Genomic DNA, 27,313 nt, shown 5'->3' with positions numbered 1-27,313 from the left:
AACTAAGCGCGAGAATGGTATTTGGAGCCGAGGGTGCGATTAATGGCGGTGGGCGTGGTCCTATCAATCTCCTTCGGGGTTCGGAGTTAGAAACCAACTCTTGATCGCAGAGCTTGTTGATGAAGCCGTTGGTTTAGAACACACGACTGGCAGAGATGGAGTCGGACACGGCATGGCACAAATTTAACCGATTTGGTTGCAGCAACTCATATATGACTGGATTTGGTCGTACAATCCGGTTTTTGACAAGTGTGCTGCTTGGGAGAGAATGAAGAGGTCGAGCACTTCCGGAGGCAGGTATCTCGCCGCGATTGGCGAGAGCCGGGAAATATAAGGACATTGGAAACAAACCTTCTTCTATAGGGAATGATGCCCAAGCACCGGGGGTTGTCCGCCAGTTTTTGTTGGGGTACAGCGTCCTCACTTGTGGAGCGCTCCCGTTTTGGTGTTTGCGTTGTCGTTTCCATCGTATCCGAAAAGTCGCTGAATATGTTTTTAGAAACTTTCGCTGCCTTGCAAATCCTCCTTCTTCGCTTCCTCGTTCGATTTTGGAGCTGTTTCTTGGATATTCGTTTGTTTATTGTTTATTGCTGTTATAATAACGGGTTGGTTCGATGTGGAGTGTCAGAGAGTGACAGACGAGAAGAACGTTGCCAGAAGCCGGATGTTGGTGTCAGGTACCCGATCGAATAGAGATCGGTACAAGGAAGCAAGAGCAGCCGAAAAACGAACCCACCGCAGGAAGAAAAAAGAGTACGAAGAACAAGTTATTAGTGAGGCGCAGGAAAAAATGGAGCAGAACGATATGCGGAGGTTTTATGAGTCTGTCAATGGCGTGCGGAGAAAGACAGCGCCATCTCCCGTCATGTGCAACGACCTACAAGGGAATTTGCTGACAGACAAAACTGAAGTGGCTGCCAGGTGGAAGCAACACTTCGAGACTTTGTTGAATGGAGGAAGTGACGGTGCATCGGTGAACAGAATAAATATTAGCGACGATGGACAAGCTGTGGAGTCGCCTACACTAAATGAGGTTAAAAAAGCTGTTAAAGAGCTGAAAAACAATAAGGCTGCGGTCAAGGACCATCTCCCGGCTGAACTTCTCAAACATGGCAGTAAGCAGCTTTATGAAGTTCTGCACCATATTATGTCGAAAATATGGGAAGACGAGGAAATGCCTGCCAGCCTCATTTGCCCTCTCTTTAAGAAAGGGCACAGACTGGAGTGCGCCAATTACCGAGGAATAACCCTCCTTAATTCGGCGTACAAAATTATGTCCCGTATTCTGTTCAACAGATTGAGACCGCTTGAAGAGTCCTTCGTCGGCGAATACCAAGCAGGTTTTCGTGAGGGCCGATCAACGACGGATCAAATGTTTACCCTGAGACAAATCCTTGATAAATTCCGGGAGTACAACTTGCAGACACATCATCTGTTTATTGATTTCAAGGCGGCGTACGATTCAGTGAAACGGAATGAATTATGGCAAATTATGCTTGAACATGGTTTTCCGGCGAAACTGATACGGCTGATTCGTATAACGTTGGACGGATCGAAATCAAGTGTAAGGGTTGCGGATGAAATATCGACGTCATTTGTTACCTTAGATGGATTAAAGCAGGGTGATGCACTCTCGAACCTATTGTTCAATATAGCGCTCGAGGGAGCGATTAGGAGAGCTGGTGTGCAAAGAAGCGGTACCATTATCACAAAATCGCATATGCTCCTGGGATTTGCGGACGATATCGATATTATCGGAATTGATCGCCGTGCCGTGGAAGAGGCTTTTGCGCCTTTTAAGAGGGAGACAGCGAGGATTGGACTCACGATAAATACCAGCAAAACGAAGTACATGGTCGCTGGCAATCAACGTGGGTTCATTAGTGGTGGTGGTAGCGAAATAGTGCTGGATGGTGAAAAATTTGAAGTGGTAGAAGAATTTGTGTATCTTGGAACATTAGTGACGTGCGATAATGATGTTACCCGCGAGGTGAAAAGGCGTATTGCAGCTGCAAATAGGGCTTATTACGGACTTCGTAACCAGCTTAAGTCCCGTAGTCTGCAAACGAAAACTAAACTCGCGCTGTATACTACTCTGATTCTTCCGGTGGCTTTATACGGCCATGAAACATGGACGTTAAAGGAGGCTGATCGGAGGCTGAGCGTAAGGTGCTGCGGACAATACTCGGCGGTAAACAGGAGAACGGTATCTGGCGGCGTCGCATGAATCACGAATTGTACCAGGTATATAAAGGGCTGGATATTATTAAGCTTATACAACACGGCAGACTACGGTGGGCTGGTCACGTTGTTCGTATGCCGGAAGAACGTCAAGCGAAGATAATATTTAGTAGAGAACCCGGAAGAGGCCGCAGGCTTCGTGGAAGGCCGCGTACACGATGGCTTTTTGCAGTTGAAGAGGACCTGAGGGCGCTCAATGTTCAGGGCGACTGGAAGCGATTGGCCCAGGATCGAGTCCAGTGGAGAAGGATACTCCATTCGGCGTAGGTTCATCGAAGAGCTGTAGCCCATCAAGTATCAAGTATCAAGTTATAATAACCATCAGACATATGTTTTTTTAGTGCAACATAACTTTAAAAACTAATTCTTAAAACATCACTTTGTCAGTTGTTAAAATCAGGAAACGTCTTATTTAATACAATCATCATTGATCGAATTCGTAGGGATGCCATACCAACGAAGCTGTTTCCAGAATAGGACGGACCAACGCAACGTATAACAACTTCAGCGTATATGTGTCACTTTAGTTAGGTATTTAAGACACAAATTCAAGTTAATGACGAGCTTGCTTGATAGCAACTTCTTGGTGTTCCATGAACGTCAGCTCGACATCGAGAACAATTCCAAGATCTCGAACAGAATAAACATGGTTTAGCGATTCATCACCGATTACGTAGTTGTGTATAAGCGGGCACTTATTGCGATGGAAACTTACGACGGAACACTTTGACACACTCAAAGTCATGTGATTGGCTCGACACCACATAAAAAGTCGATCTGGGAGTTTCTGCAGCTTGATACAATCCGACCATTGATCGACGACAACATATATTTTCATGTCGTCTGCATATAATATGCAACAGCCTTCGCAAGTGGGACCCTCCTTAGCCGACCGGTAAGACGAGCGGCTACAAAGCAAGACCTTGCTGAGGGTGGCTGGGTTCGACTCCCGGTGCCGGTCTAGGCAATTTTCGGATATGAAATTGTCTCGACTTCCCTGGACATAAAAGTATCATCGTGTTAGCCTTATGATAAACGAAAGCAAAAATGATAACCTGGCTTAGAAACCTCGCAGTTAATAACTGTGGAAGTGCTTAATGAACACTAAGTTGCGAGGCGGCTCTGTCCCAGTTTGAGGATGTAATCCAATAAGAAAAAGAAGAAGAAGCCTTCGCAAATATAGAGGACTACAGCGTAGAAGAAAGTGAGAATAGCAGCGGTCCAAGATTTCCTCTGTTTTAAGCACCACATCTGTTTGTGAACCAATCCGAAACAGAGGAGCCTATTTAAACAGCCAGTTTTCTGTCACACAGATAGGACATGATCCAACCAACAAGCCGAGAAGAAAAGCCCGATTTTTGCTAATATAATCGTGTGGCTGGCACGAACAAAAGCAGCCTTCAAATCAGGTGCCTTATTCGGGATCTCAACCCGACAGCAGTTTTGTACGACAGTCTACGTGATTGGATCGTTTCGAATCGAGATGGACAATGTCACCCCAGTATAAACGGCATAGATCTGCTTTCCTCGACTGTCATTCCACAAACAAAGTGAGGAGAATTCAACTATACATCTGTTTAACAGTTAAGGCCTTTCTTTGCGCACCGGAAACATACATGATTTTTGCATAGAGTTGGAAAGGAAGATTGCTGCAGCGGCAAATTGAGAATGTGTAGAACAGACAGCAACAAATTGGCCGAGAATTTCTTAAGAACACTGTCAGGTTCATTTCATTTATTTAGTTAACATCTAGACAGATAACACTGAATCAACAATTTGACGCCACAATACACGGTTCGAGGCCGCATCTCTCCATCCTCGAATACGCCCCACGCTCGCCAAGTCGTTCTGCACCTGGTATGCCCATCTCGCTCGCTGCGCTCCACGCCGTCTCGTACCTGCCGTATCGGAAGCGAACACCATCTTTGCAGGGTTGCTGTCCGGCATTCTTGCAACATGTCCTGCCCATCGTACCCTTCCGGATTTAGCTACCTTCTGGATACTGGGTTCGCCGTAGAGTTGGGCGAGCTCATGGTTCATTCTTCGCCGCCACACACCGTCTTCTTGCACACCGCCAAAGATGGTCCTAAGCACCCGTCTCTCGAATACTCCGAGTGCTTGCAAGTCCTCCTCGAGCATTGTCCATGTTTCATGTCCGTAGAGGACTACCGGTCTTATTAACGTCTTGTACATGACACATTTGGTGCGGTGGCGAACCTTTTTTGACCGCAGTTTCTTCTGGAGCCCGTAGTAGGCCCGACTTCCACAGATGATGCGCCTTCGTATTTCACGACTAACGTTGTTGTCAGCCGTTAGCAAGGATCCGAGGTAGACGAATTCCTCGACCACCTCGAAGGTATCCCCGTCTATCGTAACACTGCTTCCCAGGCGGGCCCTGTCGCGCTCGGTTCCGCCCACAAGCATGTACTTTGTCTTTGACGCATTCACCACCAGTCCAACTTTTGTTGCTTCACGTTTCAGGCGGGTGTACAGTTCTGCCACCTTTGCAAATGTTCGGCCGACAATGTCCATGTCATCCGCGAAGCAAATAAATTGACTAAATCTGTTGAAAATCGTACCCCAGCGGTTACACCCGGTTCTTCGCATGACACCTTCTAGCGCAATGTTGAACAACAGGCACGAAAGTCCATCACCTTGTCTTAGTCCCCGGCGCGATTCGAACGAACTGTAGTGTTTGCCCGAAATCTTCACACAGTTTTGCACACCATCCACCGTTGCTTTGATCAGTCTGGTACGCTTCCCAGGGAAGCTGTTCTCGTCCATAATTTTCCATAGCTCTACGCGGTCTATACTGTCGTATGCCGCCTTGAAATCAACGAACAGATGGTGCGTTGGGACCTGATATTCACGGCATTTTTGAAGAATTTTCCGTACAGTAAAGATCTGGTCCGTTGTCGAGCGGCCGTCAACGAAGCCGGCTTGATAACTTCCCACGAACTCGTTCAGTAATGGCGACAGAAGACGGAAGATGATCTGGGATATCACTTTGTAGGCGGCATTAAGGATGGTGATCGCTCGAAAGTTCTCACACTCCAGTTTGTCGTCTTTCTTGTAGATGGGGCACATAACCCCTTCCTTCCACTCCTCCGGTAGCTGTTTGGTTTCCCAGATTCTGACTATCAGTTTGTGCAGGCAAGTGGCCAGCTTTTCCGAGCCCATCTTGAAGAGCTCAGCTCCGATACCATCCTTACCAGCTGCTTTATTGGTATTTAGCTGTTGAATGGCATCCTTAACTTCCCTCAAGGTGGGGGCTGGTTGGCTTCCATCGTCCGCTGAACTGTCGTAGTCATCTCCTCCGCTGCCTTGACTTTCACTGCCTGTACTCTCAGCGCCATTCAGATGATCCTCGTAGTGCTGCTTCCACCTTTCGATCACCACACGTTCGTCCGTCAAGACGCTCCCATCCTTATCCCGGAACATTTCGGCTCGCGGCACGAAGCCTTTGCGGGGTGCGTTGAGCTTCTGATAGAACTTGCGTGTATCTTGAGAACGGCACAGCTGTTCCATCTCCTCGCACTCCGCTTCTTCAAGGTGGCGTTTCTTCTCCTGAAAAAGGCGGGTCTGCTGTCTCCGCTTCCGTCTATAACGTTCCACGTTCTGCCGGGTACCTTGCTGCAGCGCGACCGCCCGCGCTGCGTCCTTCTCCTCCAGAATCTGTCTGCACTCTTCGTCGCACCAATCGTTCCGTCGACTTCGACCCATATACCCGACGTTGTTCTCCGCTGCGTCGTTAATGGCTGCTTTGACTGTATTCCAGCAGTCCTCAAGAGGGGCCCCATCGAGCTCACCCTCTTCCGGCAACGCTGCCTCGAGATGCTGCGCGTATGCAGTGGCGACATCAGGTTGCTTCAGTCGCTCTGGGTCGTACCGCGGCGGTCGTCGGTACCGAACATTGTTGATGACGGATAGTTTTGGGCGCAGTTTAACCATCACCAGATAGTGGTCAGAGTCGATGTTAGCGCCACGATATGTTCTGACGTCGATAATGTCGGAGAAGTGTCGTCCATCAATCAGAACGTGATCGATTTGTGATTCTGTCTGCAGTGGTGATCTCCAGGTGTACCGATACAGGGGGCTGTGTTGGAAGTAGGTGCTGCGAATTGCCATATTCTTGGTGGCGGCGAATTCAATTAGTCGTAGGCCGTTCGTCAGTCAGTGATCCATGAACTTTCCAATAGTCGGTCTTAACTCCTCCTCTTGGCCAACCTGAGCGTTCAAATCTCCTATGATGATTTTGACGTCGTGGCTTGGACAGCTGTCGTACTCACGTTCCAGCTGCGCGTAGAATGCGTAGAATGCTTCCGGAGTGTGGGCTATGGACGTTCATTATGCTGAAGTTGAGGGCCTTTGATCCTCAACCTGCACATTCTCACATTGATCAACCACCACCCGATCACGCGCCTTTGCGTGTGCGTTGCCGCAGCTCTGGTAGATGGTATGATTACCTCTAGACGTTCGCACCTTTGATCCCTTCCAACAAACCTCCTGCAGCGCTACGATGCCGAATCAACGGTCCTTGAGCACATCGGCGAGTATGCGTGTGCTCCCGATGAAGTTGAGAGATTTGCAGTTCCATGAACCGAGTTTCCAATCGCTAGTCCCTTTTCGTCGCAGTGGTCTTCGCCGATGGTTCCGGTCCGTACTCTCTTGTTGATTGTTCGTTGCTTATGATTTTTTAAAGGCTGGCTTGCAGGGCCTGACACCAAACCCCCTAAATTTCCGGAGGACCATTCCTTCTTATTTCCGGTGGGCCATGGCGCACAGTTTCACTTAGAGTCCCTCGCTGGCACTCGGACGATGGTCAGCCGCCCCTAACATGGAGAATAGACGCTGTTGTGAGCCGATCCTGACATGGAGAACAGACGCTCAATAAGATTTGCACCTCCGGAGAGGAGCAAACCCCCCCCCCTTCCCTGTCAGCATACGACCATAGTTCCCACCTGGGTTGGTTACCCGATCTTCCCTAAGGTTGCTCGTATCCCGGCCAGCAACGTGGAGAGGTAGGGATAGGAGTTGCTGGATAAGAGGCTATGGACCGCGAGATGGGGTCTATTTTATTCCTTCAGGTACGCGAAGTACCAATGGTACGCTTTACCCAGCATTTGCCGTGCCTACACTGTCCTACATGCCTAACACTGTCAGGTATCCAGATGGAATAGTCGGTATGATCTTTTTAATGTGGACAGTGCATTCGACAAGTCCTCAGCAGCAATGTATCTCCATCAATAATCTCACTCGGGTCGAATCTTATCGAATCGAAAGGTCCGATATGTACGGTGAGCCGCATTTCATTTTCTCGTTTCTCATCTTACTGCGTGACCACGGTGGTTTTACAGGAGTTCTTAAGGAACGGCTTAAACCATTGGTATACTATCGACGATCACGTGATGAAGAATTTGCGAGAAGTTTTCCACGCTTTCATCCACGTCGTGTCGGTGTTTAGACATACAGGGGGCCAATCAACGTATGTTATTTTTGATTTAAAGCATCTTAGTAATAATCAAAGAAGCCGAAATTAAATTAGTTGTCAGCGTTTATAATCTTAGCAGACTTAAAGCAGTCCTTGATAAGCAGACAAAGAGACGCATAAGCCGATCGAGCTGGTACCAGTGGATCGACGACTTTTTCTAGACTAAAAAGACCATCTAAAATATCATTAATATATTAAAAACCTGTTGAGTGCATGCCGTCTGAGAAAGCGGAATCGAAGCTTTCAGCGTTACAATATATGGATGGTTTGTCATTATCCACCGTATGTCAGGGAGATTGCAGTTTCCGAATATGGCCATTTTATGGGGAAGGTTCATTTGGCCGAAACCCATTCGGCAGAATGCCATTAGGCTGAACAAACCATTGGGCTGAGACCTATCTAGCTGACAGTCATTTGACTGAACGGGTCATACGGCCATAGGTCATATGGTCGAATAGGTTATTTGGTCGGACAGGTCATTTGGTTGAATAGATAATTTGGCCGAACAAGTCAATATGTTTTTTGGCCAAATAGGTCATTTGACGTCTCACATCTCACTTCTCAATCTTGATGTCTAACTTCTCACTGCAAAAGTGAAAAACAAGAAATAAGAAATGATGAGTGAGAAATGAGGCACTTCCCTTCTTACTTCACACTTCCCACTTTCCACAGTGGGAAGTGATAAGTGAGACGTCTCACTTCTCGCTAATCGTTTCTCACTTCTCATTTATCACTGTAAAGTAGACGGCTCACTTCTCACTCCTCACAGTGGAAAGTAAAAAGCGAGACGTTCCACTACTCACTTCGCACTTCACACCTTTCACAGTGAGAAGTGAGAAATGAAAAATTAGAAGTGAGGCTTCGCCCCAATCATTTCTCACTGTGAAAAGTAAGAGTAGGAAGATGATTTATAACCAGTGAGAAGTGTGACGTCTAATACTTATCATTTATAATTTCTTACTTCTTATTGTGAAAAGCGAGTAGTGAGAAGTGAGACATCTCACTTCTTATTTCGGCTACTCATTTCTCACTTCTTACTGTGAAAAGTGAGAGATGTGGAGTGAGTAGTGAGACTAGACCTGTGCGCCGCCGCGCCACGCCGCCGCCGCCGGTGGTTTTACTTGCGCCGCCGCCGCCGACGATTTTGGGTCGGCGCGCCGCCGATCATAATTTTGCCACGCCGATGACTAATCGCAATAAAAAAAATCAATTAACTTAAGTCGAGTCAAGTCAAGCACGAGACACTGAAAACGGCCTAATACTTGATGTCGAAATACGTATCTGTGAAGAAATACAACGTGGTAGAGTTAATTGGAATAGTACTAAACTAGTCTTATGGCAGTTCATAAATGTTGTTAAGGTGGATCTCGTCAAAATTCAATTTCAAATCTACCTCAAGCGATGGTGTCTCTAAGTCGGTGAAGTGACATTGTCTTGGTTAATTAATAGGTTGGTTGATTAGTTAGTTGATTAGTTGAACTTTATCTAGTATAATAATATATAAATTGTTAAACTGATCTTTGGAATGCGTTAAGCCAAGGCTTCATTCAGTCGGGCACCTAAACTTGTAGGTGACTCGAAAAATAGGTTTGTTGTGGTTAAGCTTTTGTGGGGCCTGGATGCTTGACCAAAGGTCCCCATTCTTAAAGGACCTTGAATTGTACAGGAAAATTATTGCAGTTTAGAAATTTCAAGTTAAGTTGCACATTAGTTATTTTGACAATATTTTTTTTTTATTTTGTTTTATAGTTTTTATAGTTTTCTTTGTTTTTAGATTTGTGCTATTAGGACAGTTGGCTTATAAGGCGAACTGATTTAACAAACTAATTAAATCCCAACTGTGAATGCTTTACCGATTTTTTTGTTCCGACTCCCGAGTAAGTAATTTATATTTTGAAATCAATTTCTAAATATAACTGACAAAACCACTTGTTGAGCATCAGCAAAGCAAATATTACGAGCATCAGTTAAAAACGCTGCTTATTTTCTTATTCACAGCCATTATAACCCAGAAGGGGCCCTCCTTAGCCGTGCGCTAAGACGCGCGGCTATGGTTCGATTCGACGTTCGACGCGTGGCTGGGTTCGATTCCCGGTGTCGGTCTAGGCAATTTCGGATTGGAAATTGTCTCGACTTCCCTGGGCATAAAAGTATCATCGTGCTAGCCTCATGATATACGAATGCAAAAATGGTAACCTGGCTAAGAAACTTCGCAGTTGAAAACTGTGGAAGTGCTTAACCTTCTGTCTGTGCTCAAAAAAACTTACGTTGTCTGTGCTCTGGGGTCAAACTGACCCCAAATTGAAATTGCTATAACTTTTTTATTGTTTGTCCGATTTTGGATTTTAGGGGCTGTTTCGAAACATAATTTAATCATCTTTCGTAACCAAAGATTGACTATTGGTGGGCGGGTACATCGCGGGGAGGGGTTTTAGTGAACAAAGGTACAAAAACAGTGATTTTTCATGATTGTTTTACTTATATCCGAAAATCTTACCCATTTTGAACTGCACCTTTCTTACAAAGACGTGTGCTTCGGCATGAGGCGTTGATAAGTTAAGAACTTGGCCGCCAGGTGGTGGTATATTTAAATTAATTATTTTAGACTACTCAAGATATTCCGATATATAGAATTCTCCTCAGTGTAAATATTATTATCGTACAAATTTAAAATTTGTTAAAATGGCGTCTTGATCAAAGGTCCTCTAGTGGGAATGGACTGTCTAGTGACGGAAGTAATAATTGGGAATTTTACAAATAGGCGGCAAATTGGCTAATCTTTGGTTACGCATGTAGACCCAAAGACCTTAGTTCCAGGGTTTTCTTGAATGACCTAAAACATATTCTGTGAACACATTCTATTATTTGCAGCATCGCTGGAGCAGGTTGAATGCAAAGAAAACTTTTGATGAACTCTACCACAACATTCATGATTGCCAAAAATGCTACAAACCAAAATACATCAGATCTCACATGCAACAAAATACTCAAATATAACAGCTCATTAGCGCCGCATCTTGGAAGAAGTGCTCATTATATTGAGCACCGCTTTGTAGTCCTGGACATCCTGAGCAATGTTGCCGAATACAACTTGGTTGTAGGTATGAGGGATCTCAAGCTAAAGCAATATTTCAAATATGCAAGAATATTGCAAGTACACTAGCGCCGCCTATTTGTAAATTTCCTAATTATTCATTCCGTCACATGACAGTCCATTCCCACCAGACGAACTTTGTTAAAGACGTCATCTTTACAAATTTCAAATTTGTGCGATAAGAATATTTACACTGAGGAGAATTCCATATATCGGAATTACTTGAGTAGTCTAAAATAACGAATTCAAATATAACGCCACCTAACCCAGCTCTAAACTAATCAATGCCTCATGTCAAAGGACACGCCTTCCTGCATAACCTTTTTGAAAAAGTGCAGTTCAAAATGGGTAGGATTTTCAGATATAAGTAAAATAAGCATGAAAAATCACTGTTTTTGTACCTTTTCTACAAAAACCCCTCCCCGCGATGTACCCGCCCACCTATAGTCAATGTTTGGTAACGATCTGAAAGATGATTAAATTATCTTTCGAAACAGCCCCAAAAATCCAAAATTGGCCAAACATTAAAAAAGTTATAGCAATTTCAATTTGGGGTCAATTTGACCCCAGAGCACAGACAACGTAAGTTTTTTGAAAAAAGTACACTGTAGCGCAGATTTTTCAAGTGAATTTGCACCTAGGAGACAGATCTCGGCGAGTTTTACCAAACTACCAAAAATTAGGAGAATCGGTTGAAAACTAAAAAAATGGCAGCCACTCAAAGTGGCCTGGGGTCATATTGACCCCAGAGCACAGACAAGAGGTTAATGAACACTAAGCTGCGAGGCGGCTCTGTCCCAGTGTGGGGATGTAATGCCAAGAAGAAGTAGAAGAAAATTATAATCCAGAATTGGAGCGTTGTCGTCTCGCTGATTAGTATTTAGTCAAATTATTTAGTTAAAACGTCAGGTATTTTCAAACATTACGAAAATTTAATTTTTATTTCTTGAAATTATTTAATACTGTATTGTAAAAGCCTTTTTGTAAAATTCCTGGAATTTCTGAGAATATTCGAAGAAGTATCGTTTAAATATTCATTTATGAATTCCTTCGAAAAATACTCTAGAAATTAGTTCGGAAATAAAACAAGAAATGTATTTAATAATTCCTCCAGATATTCGTCCGAAAAGTTTCTTTTAAAAAACCTTAGAAGATTGTTTCAGGAATTCTTCCTAAAATCTGTTTGGGTATTCCTTTGGATATTCCTTACAAAATTTCTCTGAAAATTCCTTAAGAATTTTCATTACGGATTTCTTCAAAAAATCCTTCAATTTTTTTTTTCAGAAATTGCTTAAGGAATGCTTGAATTCCTACTTTCTCCTTCGGAGACTCCTTGAGGAATTTCTTTGGTAGTTTCTGTAGCAATTCCTGCGGAAATTTCTAAAGGAATTCCTTAAAAAAATCCATTCGTTTTCCTTTTGAAATTGTTTCAGCAATTATTTCATGAATCGCTGAAAAGAAAATATTCTAGACATCCACAAGGACTACATTCAAAATTTGCCTAAGGAATTTCTTCAGAACTTCTTCCAGCAATTCCTTTAAAACATTCTCAGGGAATTCTTCCGGAACTTCCTGCAGGAATTCCTTCGAAAATGCCTTCATCTTCCCGAAAGTCTTTCAGTGTTTGTGTTCTATTTTTGTATTTTTTTTTTCGAAAATTCTATAAGTAACTACATCGCAAACAACTTAATTTGCAACAAATTTCAAAGGATTTCCTGGAAGGTCCCCTGAAAAAAAAATCTGGATAAATCTCCGAAGGAAATCTCGGAGGTTTTTCGAATAATCTTTTGAAGAAGTCCCTGGAGGAATATCCGAAGGAATTCCGGGCGGTATTTTCTTGATTATTTAAGAAATACAATTCTAGTGGATTTTCCAAATAAATTTTTGGAGGCGTTATTTAAGAAATTTGTGTTGGGTTAATGCAGGAATTTCCAAATAAATTTTTGAAGGCATTGCAAAAGAGAACCTGAATGGATTTTCGAAAATAATTCCTAAAAGAACTTTTGAGTTTTTGGAGGTAAAATACATCCATGAAGAATACCTAAAAGAATTTCTAGAGGGATCGATAAAGGTATTTTTGAAGGTTTTTATGATGGAATTTTCGAAGGAATTCTCAAAAAGAATCACGAAGAAATTCCTAATAGAATTTCAATGAAAATGCCAACTGGTATTTCTGATGTAATTCCTTAGTTTCTTCGAGAATCCCTTTGGATTTTTTCCCAGTGATTTATTCGCAATTTCCTCCAGAGATTGCTTTGAAGATTCGTCCAGGATTCCTTAGGAAATTACCTCAAAAATTTCTACACAAACTCCTCCTGAAACGAATTCCAGAAAGTTCTTCAAAAATTTTTTCGGGTATTCCTTAAAATTTACCTCAGGAATTCAGGAACGTCAGAATTTGCTTCACGTATTGCTTTGCTTAAAAGAACCTTTAGGAAATTCGTTAAGTGTCGTTCTTTTGGAAATCCCTTTGAAAATTTCGTAGGAAATTGCTTCATAAAATCCTTCAGGAATTCTTTCGTAATTCCTTTAGAAATTCTTTCCGATATACCTTCCGAAAATCATTCGCAAATTTCGACAGAAAATATTCTAGAATTCTTCCTCCCCATTCAAAGTTACGTAATTTGTGAAAGGCCTCCGATAAGGCCGTCACACATTCTCCATTTCTTTTGATTTTTTTTCAGGAATCTCTTCAGAAATTAATTTAAAGAAATTTCTTCGGAAATTGCTTTTGGGAACCATTCGGAAATTCTTCTAGGAATTTCCTAGAACATTTTTTCGAAATTTACTAATTTTTCTGCGGGAATTCTTTCGGTTCCCTAATGTGAACTATTTTTGAAGTCGGTGCTACCGGGCAAAATTATATAATACCTATAAGTGTCTGCGTGCCCAAACCTTTGTTCCTTATGACGAATAAACGAGTCTACATTTAGCAAGCCAACAAGCTAGTTTGGTTTTTTATTTCTTCGGTATGATTTGTGGGAAGTCAGTCGTGGGATCAATAGTGAAGTTGGCCAAGTTCGGACGAAATATTTTACACTAACTTCTTTCGAAAAATTCTTCAGAAATTTTGTCAGAAATGTCTTTATAAACTCTTTTCGCTATTCCCTCGGAGAGTCCTTTCTGAACCCCTTCGAAAATATTTTCAACAATTTCTTCGGAAATTGTTTAAGGAATTCTTTCGGAAACTATTTCATTCCTGAATAAATTTCCGAATTAATCCTGGAAGAATATTTTATGGTTTTACCTTAACACTCCTCCGACCGTGCCTCCCAAACAGTCGGAACGCTATTTTCAAATCGCTATATCTCAGCCGTTAATGAACCGATTTGAACAATTTAGGAACTCACAAATTTTCCCGTCCATCAAGATTTGTCTGAGATGTTGAGACCTCCGATCGGACCAAAAATTACCTCTGTGGACCTCCAAACGTCGGAGCAAGTCGTGATTTTCATACAAATTGCGTGGTTGGTGCTCACCAGCTTGATGTTCATGCTAACATTAGTAAGATATTTCGAAATCCGTGAGATTTAGAAAGTTGCCGTCTTCTACAATCTTGTTCAGAAGTGAAAAACCATACTGTCGCAGATCATATTATTTCGGAACCCGTCCGCTAGGCGGCGCTAGTGTATATGGGAATACTCGTTGGGTCAAATATTTCGGAATACGAAAGAATTAGAATGTCGTCTTCTACAATTTTGTTCAGGAATCCGTAAGACTTAAAAAGCTGTCGTCTTTTACAATTTTGTTCAGGAGGCCAAAACCATACTGTTGCAGATCATATTATTTCGGAACTCGTCCCCTTAGCGGCGCTAGTGTATATGAGAAAGATCGCTGGGTCAAATATTTCGAAATCTGTAAGATTTAGAAAGCTGACGTCTTCTACAATCTTGTTCAGGAGTGTAAAACCATACTGTCGAGGATCATATTGTCTCGGAACTCGTCCGCTTGGCGGCGCTAGTGTATATGGGAATGCCCGTTGAGGCAAATATTTCGGAATCCGTAAGATTTAGAAAGCTGTCGTCTTCTACAATTTTGTTCAGGAGGCCACAACCATACTGTCGCTGATTATATTATTTCGGAACTCGTCCGCTTGGCGGCGCTAGTGTATATGAGAATACTCGTTTGGTCAAATATTTTGGAATTCACAAGATTCAAAATCTGTCTTCTTTAACAATTTTGTTCAGGAGGCCAAAACCATACTGTCGCATAGGTTATCCTACGCTCAGGGAAAATATTCTGCTCTTTGGTTTTACTCCATCTGAACGATTTTATAGTCAGAACTGAGTAAGTTTAACTAATAGAGAGATATTTGAATTTTCTAAATGTTATAGCAAACTGTCAAAAAAATTCACACCAGGAATTCCTCCGGAAGTTCCTCGAAGAGTTCCTTCGGAAGTTCCCCCAGGAATTCCTCCAAAAGTTCCTTCAGGAATTCCTCCAGAAGAACCTTCAGGAATTCCTCCAGAAGAACCTTCATAAATTCCTCCGGAAGTTCCTCCAGGAATTCCTCCGGAAGTTCCTCCAGGAATTCCTCCGGAAGTTCCTCCAGGAATTCCTCCGGAAGTTCCTCCAGGAATTCCTCCGGAAGTTCCTCCAGGAATTGCTCCGCAAATTCCTCCAGGAACTCCTCCGAAAGTTCCTCCAGGAATTCCTCCGGAAGTCCCTCCAGGAATTCCTCCGGAAGTCCCTCCAGGAATTCCTCCAAAAGTTCCTCCAGGAATTCCTCCGGAAGTTCCTTCAGGAATTCCTCCAGAAGTTCCTTCCGAAATTCTTCCGGAAGTTCCTTCAGGAATTCCTCCAAAAGTTCCTTCAGGAATTCCTCCAGAAGTTCCTTCAGGAATTCCTCCGAAAGTTCCTTCAGGAATTCCTCCAAAAGTTCCTTCAGGAATTCCTCCAGAAGTTCCTTCCGAAATTCTTCCGGAAGTTCCTTCAGGAATTCCTCCGGAAGTTCCTTCAGGAATTCCTCCGGAAGTTCCTTCAGGAATTCCTCCGGAAGTTCCTCCAGGAATTCCTCCGGAAGTTCCTCCAGGAATTCCTCCGGAAGTTCCTCCAGGAATTCCTCCGGAAGTTCCTCTAGGAATTCCTCCGGAAGTTCCTCTAGGAATTCCTCCGGAAGTTCCTCTAGGAATTCCTCCGGAAGTTCCTCTAGGAATTCCTCCGGAAGTTCCTCTAGGAATTCCTCCAGAAGTTCCTCTAGGAATTCCTCCGGAAATTCCTCTAGGAATTCCTTCGGAAATTCCTCTAGGAATTCCTTCGGAAATTCCTCCGGAAGTTCGTCCAGGAATTCCTCCGGAAGTTCCTCCAGGAATTCCTCCGGAAGTTCCTCCAGGAATTCCTCCGGAAGTTCCTCCAGGAATTCTTCTGGAAGTTCCTCCAGGAGTTCCTCCGAAGTTCTTCCAGGAGATTCTCCGGAAGTTCTTCCAGGAGTTTCTCCGGAAGTTCATCCCGAAGTTCTTCCAGGAGATTCTCCGGAAGTTTCTACAGAAGTTCCACCGGAAGTTCCTCCAGGAGTTTCTCCGAAAGTTCCTCCAGGAGTTCCTCCGGAAGTTACTCCAGGAGTTCCCTCCGAAAGTTACTCCAGTAGTTCCTCCGGAAGTTCTTCCAGGAGTTCCTCCGGAAGTTCCTCCAGGAATTCCTCCGGAAGTTCCTCCAGGAATTCCTCCGGAAGTTCCTCCAGGAATTCCTCCGGAAGTTCCTCCAGGAATTCCTCCGGAAGTTCCTCCAGGAATTCCTCCGGAAGTTCCTCCAGGAATTCCTCCGGAAGTTCCTCCAGGAATTCCTCCGGAAGTTCCTCCAGGAATTCCTCCGGAAGTTCCTCCAGGAATTCCTCCGGAAGTTCCTCCAGGAATTCCTCCGGAAGTTCCTCCAGGAATTCCTCCGGAAGTTCCTCCTGGAATTCCTCCGGAAGTTCCTCCAGGAATTCCTCCGGAAGTTCCTCCAGGAATTCCTCCGAAAGTTCCTCCAGGAATTCCTCCGAAAGTTCCTCCAGGAATTCCTCCGGAAGTTCCTCCAGGAATTCCTCCGGAAGTTCCTCTAGGAATTCCTCCGGAAGTTCCTCTAGGAATTCCTCCGGAAGTTCCTCTAGGAATTCCTCCGGAAGTTCCTCTAGGAATTCCTCCGGAAGTTCCTCTAGGAATTCCTCCGGAAGTTCCTTCAGGAATTCCTCCGGAAGTTCCTTCAGGAATTCCTCCGAAAGTTCCTCCAGGAATTCCTCCGGAAGTTCCTTCAGGAATTCCTCCGGAAGTTCCTTCAGGAATTCCTCCGGAAGTTCCTTCAGGAATTCCTCCGGAAGTTCCTCTAGGAATTCCTCCGGAAGTTCCTCTAGGAATTCCTCCGGAAGTTCCTCTAGGAATTCCTCCGGAAGTTCCTCTAGGAATTCCTCCGGAAGTTCCTCTAGGAATTCCTCCGGAAGTTCCTCTAGGAATTCCTCCGGAAGTTCCTCCGGGAATTCCTCCGGAAGTTCCTCCGGGAATTCCTCCGGAAGTTCCTCCGGGAATTCCTCCGGAAGTTCCTCCGGGAATTCCTCCGGAAGTTTCTTCAGGAATTCCTCCGGAATTGCCGCCAGGAGTTCCTCCACAAGTCACTCCAGGAAGTCCTCCCCAAGGTCCTGCAGGAATTCCTCCGGAAGTTCCTCCAGGAATTCCTCCGGAAATTCCTCAAGGAATTCCTCCAGAAGTTCCTCCGGGAATTCCTCCGGAAGTTCCTCCAGGAATTCCTCCGGAAGTTCCTCCAGGAATTCCTCCGGAAGTTCCTCCAGGAATTCCTCCGGAAGTTCCTCCAGGAATTCCTCCGGAAGTTCCTCCAGGAATTCCTCCGGAAGTTCCTCCAGGAATTCCTCCGGAAGTTCCTCCAGGAATTCCTCCGGAAGTTCCTCCAGGAATTCCTCCGGAAGTTCCTCCAGGAATTCCTCCGGAAGTTCCTCCAGGAATTCCTCCGGAAGTTCCTCCAGGAATTCCTCCGGAAGTTCCTCCAGGAATTCCTCCGGAAGTTCCTCCAGGAATTCCTCCGGAAGTTCCTCCAGGAATTCCTCCGGAAGTTCCTCCAGGAATTCCTCCGGAAGTTCCTCCAGGAATTCCTCCGGAAGTTCCTCCAGGAATTCCTCCGGAAGTTCCTCCAGGAATTCCTCCGGAAATTCCTCCAGGAATTCCTCCGGAAATTCCTCCAGGAATTCCTCCGGAAATTCCTCCAGGAATTCCTCCGGAAATTCCTCCAGAAATTCCTCCGGAAATTCCTCCAGGAATTCCTCCGGAAATTCCTCCAGGAATTCCTCCGGAAGTTCCTCCAGGAATTCCTCCGGAAGTTCCTCCAGGAATTCCTCCGGAAGTTCCTCCAGGAATTCCTCCGGAAGTTCCTCCAGGAATTCCTCCGGAAGTTCCTCCAGGAATTCCTCCGGAAGTTCCTCCAGGAATTCCTCCGGAAGTTCCTCCAGGAATTCCTCCGGAAGTTCCTCCAGGAATTCCTCCGGAAGTTCCTCCAGGAATTCCTCCGGAAGTTCCTCCAGGAATTCCTCCGGGAATTCCTCCGGAAGTTCCTCCGGGAATTCCTCCGGAAGTTACTCCAGGAATTCCTCCGGAAGTTACTCCAGGAATTCCTCCGGAAGTTACTCCAGGAATTCCTCCGGTAGTTCCTCCAGGAATTTCTCCGGAAGTTCCTCCAGGAATTCCTCCGAAAGTTCCTCCAGGAATTCCTCCAGAAGTTCCTCCAGGAATTCCTCCGGAAGTTCCACCAGGAATTCCTCCAGGAATTCATCCGGAAGTTCCTCCTGGAATTCCTCCGGAAGTTCCTCCAGGAATTCCTCCGGAAGCTCCTCCAGGAATTCCTCCGGAAGCTCCTCCAGGAATTCCTCCGGAAGTTCCTCCAGGAATTCCTCCGGAAGTTTCTCCGTCCTTCATCCATTAATTCCTTCAAAAGCTCACCCAGGAATTCTCCAGAAGTTCATCCAGAAATTCCTCTGGAACTGGTGTGGCGCGGCAGCTACAGGTCTAGTCCAGTTTTGACCTACTGAACATATTGAGCAAATTTCAACTTTCCAAGTTTCACGGATCCCAAAATATCAAACCCAATGAGTATTCTCATATACACTAGCTCCGTGTAGCGATGCTGGAGCTTGGACCGATGCAGCTGTCGCTGCCAGTCGCTTGTGCAGCTGTAGCGGTGGGAGTATTGGAATCGCACGACGGCGAGCCGGGATGGCTGGAAAGTTCGCCTCGTTGATTACAGGAACACGGTTCTTCTTCGGAATGGTCCTGATGGAAGCTTTCTTCCGGATCCCCAAGAACTTTCCTCGCTTTGGGTAGCCCTTTGTGGTGGCCCGATGTTTATCGCCACAGTTGGCGCACTTGGGATCGGCCACCTCCATTTTGTGGCACTCGTCAGTCGGATGGGGTTCGCCACACTTGTTGCAGCGCAGCTTCATGCGGCAGTTCCTGGTGCCGTGCCCGAAATTGAAGCAGTTGGTACATTGCGTGTCATCGCGGTGCACTGTCCGATATCGCTCCCAGCAGACGACGGTGTAATTTATAACGCCAACCAGCCTCAGGTCCTGGATTAGGTAAAGCTGGTAGCGATATCTCCTCGCCTTGTCGTGACGAGCGATCTTGTGCACGGCTATTGGCTACAGTCCGCAACTTTCAAGCTCTGCTTGGAGCTCTTTCTCCTTCATGGACTCTCCTTCCGTGGAGTCCTCGCAGCAAAGCCTTGAGCGGCTTCGTGCCGGTGTGGTCATGAGTGTAGTACTTCTTATACTTGTGGACCTCGAGGAACTCCACGACGGATTGATGATTGTCCTTGTTTGCCGGCATCACTTTCACGCCCTCGCTGCAGAGCCGAAAAGTACATTTCAGCCCCTAAGCGATCAGCTGGCGAATTTTTGGTCATAAATCCGGCGGATCGCCCTTCACAAACACGGGCGGGGACTTCTCCTGCCGCTCCGGTTGCACCTGCGGCAGCTGCGATTGCTGCTTCTTCCTCTTTTTTGGCGGATTGTCGGCGTCATCAAGCGGCAACGGCGAGAACATGTTGCTCTGCAAAAGCTGCTTGGAGGGCTTACCTGCGCCTCCAAGAGCAGTGCGCTTAGGCACTTTTCCAGCGACCGAATCGGCCACCGAGTCTCCCATGACGGGTCCGGGAGAAAATAACGCCAACGCGACGAAGCGAAAACGTAAACAGCGAACGAACGAGAAAAAACACTTGGAAAAAATGCACGAGCAAAAAACACGTCCGTACTTGCTGCTGTCTCAAACTGGAATCGATCGGATCCCTTTGTTCTTTGTATCCCAGCGCCTTCTGGTGAAAATGTCATACGAAACATTGTTTCGTGTAACATGCTCGCAAGGTGGTGGTAGAGGAATTGAGCGATCGATTTTTAGAAAAATGTTCAAGCTGTTACGTCTGTTCGTCTGTGGTTTTAGCCTCCTGAACAAAATTGTAGAAGACGCCAGCTTTCTACATCTATCGCATTTCAAAATATTTGACCCAACGAGTATTCCCATTTACACTAGCGCCGCCAAGCGGACGAGTTCCGGAATAATATGATCTGCGACAGTATGGTTCTGCACTCCTGAACAAGATTGTAGAAGATGGCAGCTTTCCAAATCCTACAGATTCCGAAATATTTGACCCAACGGGCATTCCCATATACACTAGTTCCGCTAAGCGGAAGAGTTCCGAAATTATATTATCTTTGACAGTATGGTTTTACACTCCTGAATAAAATTGTAGAAGACGTTAGCTTTCTAAATCTTTCGGATTCCTAAAAATTTGACCCAACGAGCTTTCTCATATACACTAGCGCCGCCAAACGGACGAGTTCCGAAATAATATGATCTGCTACTGTATGGTTTTGGCCTCCTGAACTAAATTGTAGAAGACGTCAGCTTTCTAAATCTTTTTTATTCCGAAATATTTGACCCAGAGATCTTTGTCATATACACTAGCACCACCAAGCGGACGAGTTTCGAAATAATATGATCTGCGACAGTATGGTTCTACACTCCTGAACAAGATTGTAGAAGACGGCAGCTTTCCAAATCCTACAGATTCCGAAATATTTGACCCAACGGGCATTCCCATATACACTAGCGCCGCTAAGCGGACGAGTTCCGAAATAATATGATCTGCGACAGTATGGTTTTACACTCCTGAACAAGATTGTAGAAGACGGCAGCTTTCTAATTCTTTCGTATTCCGAAATATTTGACCCATCGAATATTCCCATATACACTAGCGCCGCCTAGCGGACGGGCTCCGAAATAATATAATCAGCGACAGTATGGTTTTGGCCTCCTGAACAAAATTGTAAAAGACGACAGCTTTCTAAGTCTTACGGATTCCGAAATATTTGACCCAGCGATCTTTCTCATATACACTAGCGCCGCCTAGCGGACGGGTTCCGAAATAATATGATCTGCGACAGTATGGTTTTACGCTTCTGAACAAGATTGTAGAAGATGGCAGCTTTCTAAATCTTACAGATTTCGAAATATTTGACCCAGCGATCTTTCTCATATACACTAGCGCCGCCAAGCGGACGAGTTCCGAAATAATATAATCAGCGACAGTATGGTTTTGGCCTTCTGAACAAAATTGTAAAAAACGACAGCTTTCTAAGTCTTACGGATTCCGAAATATTTGACCCAGCGATCTTTCTCATATACACTAGCGCCGCCTAGCGGACGGGTTCCGAAATAATATGATCTGCGACAGTATGGTTTTATACTTCTGAACAAGATTGTAGAAGACGGCAGCTTTCTAAATCTTACAGATTTCGAAATATTTGACCCAGCGATCTTTCTCATATACACTAGCGCCGCCAAGCGGACGAGTTCCGAAATAATATAATCAGCGACAGTATGGTTTTGGCCCCCTGAACAAAATTGTAGAAGACGGCAACTTTCTAAATCTCACGGATTTCGAAATATCTTACTAATATTAGCATGAACATCAAGCTGGTGAGCACCAACCACGCAATTTGTATGAAAATCACGACTTGCTCCGACGTTTGGAGGTCCACAGAGGTCATTTTTGGTCCGATCGGAGGTCTCAACATATCAGACAAATCTCGATGGACGGGAAAATTTGTGAGTCCCTAAATTGTTCAAATCGGTTCACTAACGGCTGAGATATAGCGATTTGAAAATAGTGTCTTTCGAGGCATGGTCGTTCGTGTAAGTAAAACCTATCACGGTCGGAGGAGTGTTAACACCTGGAACCTTAATGGTTTTTGAAAAAATGCCTATATGAGTTTCCGCAGAATTTCTTATAGGGTTTTACAAAGAATTTTCTAATGAAACATAGAAAAAAGAATCGTAGTTTCCTCCGGAAATGCCTTCAGAAACTCCACTAAGAACTTTTTTGGCATATTTTACCAACTTTTGAGGAAAATATACTATTTGGTTGGTCATCGTGCCCCAGTCTTACTCAGCCGAGCTCATTTAAGTTATGTTGATCATCTATTGAGATTTGTGCATACAAGAACGCGATGTGGTGAGTAAAATGTCCATTATGGTTGTCATTAGTGAATTCCATCGTGAATGTCCTTCCAGGATCTAAGGGTCACAGCAGGTGAACGAAGTAGCACTGCAAATTTTATTCCTCGATTTTTATACGGGCGATTCGTACCGTGCGAATCAAAACTGCGTGAATTCAATTTTTTAGCCATTGATTTTTTCATACACGCCGGTTCACGCCGCCGCCGCCGCCGATAAAAGCCAACGGCGCGCCGCCGTGACGCCGCCGCCGCCGGGGCAAAAGTGACCACTACGCCGCCGCCGCCGATTATATGACCGGCGCACAGGTCTAAGTGAGACATCTCACTTCTTACTAGCACTAATCACTTTTTAAAGTGAGAAGTGGAAATGAGAAATGATTAGTGAAAAGCGAGTAGTGAGACTTCTCACTTCTCACTCATCATTTCTCACTTTTCACTTCACACTTTGAAAAGTGAGTAGTGTGAAATGAGATGTGACACTCTCAATAAAAAGTGAGAGGTGAGGAAAGATTAGTGCGAAGTGAGAAAAAGACCTGCCACTTCTCTCTCCTCATTTCTCGCTTATCACTTCTCACTGCGAAAATCATTCTTCGCAGTGAGAAGTGAAAAATGATTAAGAAGTAAGACGTCAAATGACTTGTTCGGCCATATGACCTATTCGGCCAAATGGTATATTCGGTCAAACAACTGTGGCATTCTGCCGAATGGTTTTCGACTAAACGGCCCTTACCTCTATTTTATCATCTTCATAAATGCTCATAGATATCTCTCCAGAAAAGTCGATATGACGCTGCATTACAAAATAATCTCCGGACTTATCAGGGGAATATAGATCCCTCCGATTGGTTGTTTGCTGGCGACTCAACATTTTTCGGATGACATCGCAACTGATTGCACTTATAAATCGGAACTGTTCGTCTACTCGGGAAGATATTGCTCGAAAATCACCATTTTCGAAAAGATCAGCGCATTTTATCACACATCTTTTCAAGGCAAGTGTCCCATGTGTCAAGAGCATTTCCATCTCTCAAGCACATATGAATTTCAGCGAACCAGTTTTTTATAAACGTCAATTGGTGGTCTATTACCAAAATGTCAGAGGTTTACGCATCAAAATTGACGACTTCTTTCTTTCTACTGCGGATGCTCCCAATGATATCATTGATCTCACTGAGACATGGCCCGACGACCGCACCCGTTCAACGCAACTTTATGGCAACAAATATACTGTCCTTCGCACCGATCGCAACCCAATAAACAACATTAAGCCACGGGGTTGAGGAGTTCTCGTTGCCGTCCTTTCACCCTAAAATGCTGCTTAGATCCAACGCCTGTTTGTGGTAATCTCGAGCATTTATAGGTTCGGCTTAAAACATCGAACGGAAATGTTAGCATTGGGGTAATTTACCTGCCACCTGATAGAAGAGCAACTGCAGTTGACATCAGCAACCACGTTGGTTCAATTATGTGTCGAATTTGAGTATATCAGACATTGCAGTACAGTTCGGAGACTACAATCAATCTAGTTTAATTTGGTCTGCTGAACCGAATGGTATTCCATTCATCGATTATCAGCAATCAAGCCTATCGATTCCCATCTCAACAATGGTAGATGGATTCAGCATGTGTGGCCTAATTTAAAACAACCCTATTGATAACCGCGTTGCGTTGTGGATGAAAGCATGGTTCGTAATGCCGTGGACACTGATCGATTAAAACCTGCATCATCCAGCTCTCGAAGTACGTAGTACTGGGACGCTTACTACTATGTGAATTCGAAGATGTCGTTGACACGCAAAGTTTGGACTTCTGTCGTGCAGATTACACGTCACTATACGAGGCAATTTCCAGTATTAAATGGCACCCTCTTGCGATAGTTGCCGGTGTGGACGATTCGGTATATTATTCCAACAGCAAGGTGAATCAAGCCATTGTCAGATGCGTACCTCTTTGTCGACCTACTCTGAGGCCTGCATGGTCTAACGCCCGTTTGCGACATCTGAAACGTAGAAGAACAGATCTGCTATGATATTTCCGTTGTCCGGTTTTAAACGAATATTTACGCAAATGAGTAAAAAACACCTGTGGTATAATCGTTTCCTCTACAATTTGCGCTTTTGAAAAGGTAACATGGGCACGATCAATTGGAAAGCTTACATAATTTGCAGAATTGACGATCGAGGAAATGTGGGCGTTTAGTTGGTATCTTCGTCCGTAGTCATTGTAGAGTCCACCGGTTGATGTTAGGATCAGTTTCCGCAGGCTTGATCCATACTAGGCACTTCTCCCGGTGTGTCCTAAGTCCCAACAATTGAAACAGCTCAAGGAGTTGGGATAGTTGTGCGCATGGCACAACGGAACCAACCGAAGTTCACGTACCCCGAGATTACTGTACCTGGGATTGTTAAAATAATTTAGGGTGAGTTAACCAAATTAGTGACGAGTAGCCTCTTCCTTATCAGGTGAATTTCTCGTACTCCTTGGTCCTTGAGCTGGTTGAGAAGACAATCATCTGGTGGCTCAACTGCGTTCATATTTGACATTAAACAGTGGACTGTGCTGAACTGCGGGTGCTCGATTATCGGAGTTCCATCACTTAGTTTGTCTATTTTTAACGGACGAACGGGTTACGATACCTCACGTGACAAAAAAGTTTTAAGAGAGCGCGACGAAAAACGAGAAACTATTAGTACCACGACGACGAGAAGGGCTCGCTGTCTCTTAACCGCACTACCGTACCCGACATACAGCATTAGCTAGTTTGTTCACACTACTACGGTACCAAGTACCGTGCGTCTCCACCGAAACGATGGAAAATAGTCCACCACGCGCGACCTCACTAGCGTCTTGCACTAAGCTGTAATGCTCTACCACCAAACGACCAGAAGTGTATGAAGGCTTACCTCGACCGGGAGTAAATTGGCCGAAACCACGGCTGCCGTGGTTGGGTCACGCCGTTTTTTGTGTCCGTTCTCCGATCCTGGGCCTTCTAGCGCTAACCAACTTTTGTTCCAATCCTAGTTTAGAAACGAGATTTTTTTTATTCGTTATTAACGTTTTTAAGCCGAGATATTCAACATAACTGTGTTCCATAACTGTAAGGGGGAGTGTACATGCACCTTGCTGAGTTGTCTGTCACAAAAAGCCAGAAAAATGAGCTCGATCGATTCAATTCAATTCCAATTGGGCCCCTTCCCCTGTGGGTGTGTTGTCTCGATGCCATTATTGCCAGACGCTGTTGGTGTTCGTCTTCCGCTCGAGTCTGTCTCCTCCATACGATGCCGATTTCTCGCTACATTCATTATAGTTTGATTGTCCCAATCTAATACCAATGTGCTCGTCCTGTGACCTGTGTTGTAGACTGGCTAGATGTGAGCTATTTTTCAGCAATAAGCTTGTTTCAGGAATGACAAAGTTTGCATTTTCTTCGGGGAAACTTGAATTTTATTTGTTCGTAATTCTTGACACAATCGAGAAAATTTTTGAAATTAATTCGCTTGGCTTGATTCTGATTCCCTTAAAATGATTCGTTCCCAAAATTGAATACAAATTATTTTCAACAAATGGCACGCATTTCGCTATGAACAATTTATCTTAAGCATTCGTGTGAGTGCAAGTTATGGCTATCGTATTTAAAAAAGCATTCAGTTCACCTTAAGAAAAAATCCATATAAAATTGGAGTAAAATCAGATTATATTTGAAAAGTTCTGGATGTTATTTGTGGAACATAGAGCTATGCATCACATGATATGAGAAACGACCCTAATGTGTCGAGTCCTTCCATTCGCCATTTTCACTACCACTAATGAGAAAACTGCTGCTTATCACCCGATCAAACCCTTACCAATATTGAGATGAAAAGATTTTATTCAATATGAACTTGGCTCAACTTTGTATTTCTATTTCATCCACGGTGACCACCCCCGCTGCAATAGCAGCAGCAAACAGTCTTTGTCGAATCACCTTGCTCCACCGCCTCGATTAGCAACATCGACAACAACGACAACGGTGACAGCGGCAACCACAGCAACAACAACATCAACGATACCAACGGCAGCAACGTCTCGGCCACGTACAGCAAAAGGCGTTCGTACGACTTCGAAGGGATTCGCCATCCGCTGTGGGATTGGCATCCATCCCTTCCTGAACGACAGCAGCACTGTGAGAATTTATGCTTTGATGGGAATTTAATAAGAAGTGGGATTTTCCCCCCGTTTCCCATCTTGTGGGATGATTTTTGCTGGGCGGCGAATGGTGGATTTTGGCCCTGAGGAGAACCATCGGAAAGCGAAGTTTTTAATTAGTGGTGAAATGGAGTTCTGAAAGTGTATTACGTGGAAGGAATTTGAAAGTAGTAATCCTTTCGGCAATGGGGAATTCTAATGAATTCGAAGAGAAGCCACTTTGTCTAGACAGCTTATTCGTCGTTTTGTAAGCCCTTTCACTCTATGCAGGCAGATGATTGAAATTGAATTCAATGTTCGAATGGCCAATTTTTCTCTTCGATATTTTGTTTTATTTTTGCTTGAAATAACTTTTTTGGACCGCCGTTCTGAAGTGAACCGCCTTATATCAACAATCGAAGAGTTTTTGTCATCATAAGCAGGGAATTATTTTTCCATTTCGGCGATGCTTTCTTATAACTGATTACTTTTTCTGCCGCCTTTGTTGCCATTTCTACCAAATGATTTTTTTTCGACTATATTTTCATGTCGTATGCTTTCTGTTTTTGCTTTACGTTTGCCGTTAGTGTTTAGTTGGAGTTTTTGCTTTGGTTCAAATTTTGCCAGTAGCGCGCCGTATTTTACCAACTGATGGTAACCTTTAATAATTAACGACCTACTAATAGCATTTTCCTTTTACAGAGGATCTAAGCGATATTTAATTAACATTTGGTATTTTCTTCTCTCCTCCTCTCGTCCTTGGCACGTCCCGGTGGACGTGCCCGGGACACTTTTCTTCCTTTTTCGATTTAATTTTCAATCTCCAAAAAAC

At 44.5% G+C, this 27,313-nt stretch overlaps 2 protein-coding genes across 2 annotated transcripts in view; both read left to right on the top strand.

The window, feature by feature from the left end:
- LOC134224951 (alpha-catulin) overlaps positions 1–27,313 on the top strand; it is a 506,545-nt gene that overhangs the window by 478,167 nt on the left and 1,065 nt on the right. The gene's annotated exons all lie outside the window — the stretch shown is intronic.
- Positions 16,418–27,203, top strand: LOC134219694 (sericin-2-like; the record flags this gene model as incomplete). Its single annotated transcript, XM_062698514.1, has 3 exons — positions 16,418–16,996; positions 26,254–26,404; positions 27,184–27,203. Coding segments are annotated over 3 exons (750 nt in total), but the record flags the coding sequence as incomplete, so codon positions are not given.

Source organism: Armigeres subalbatus, chromosome 3 (genome assembly GCF_024139115.2).
Source record: "Armigeres subalbatus isolate Guangzhou_Male chromosome 3, GZ_Asu_2, whole genome shotgun sequence".
Taxonomy (NCBI): Eukaryota; Metazoa; Arthropoda; class Insecta; order Diptera; family Culicidae; genus Armigeres; species Armigeres subalbatus.
The sequence above is the reverse complement of the archived record's forward strand: the minus strand, read 5'-3'. Positions and strand labels throughout refer to the sequence as shown.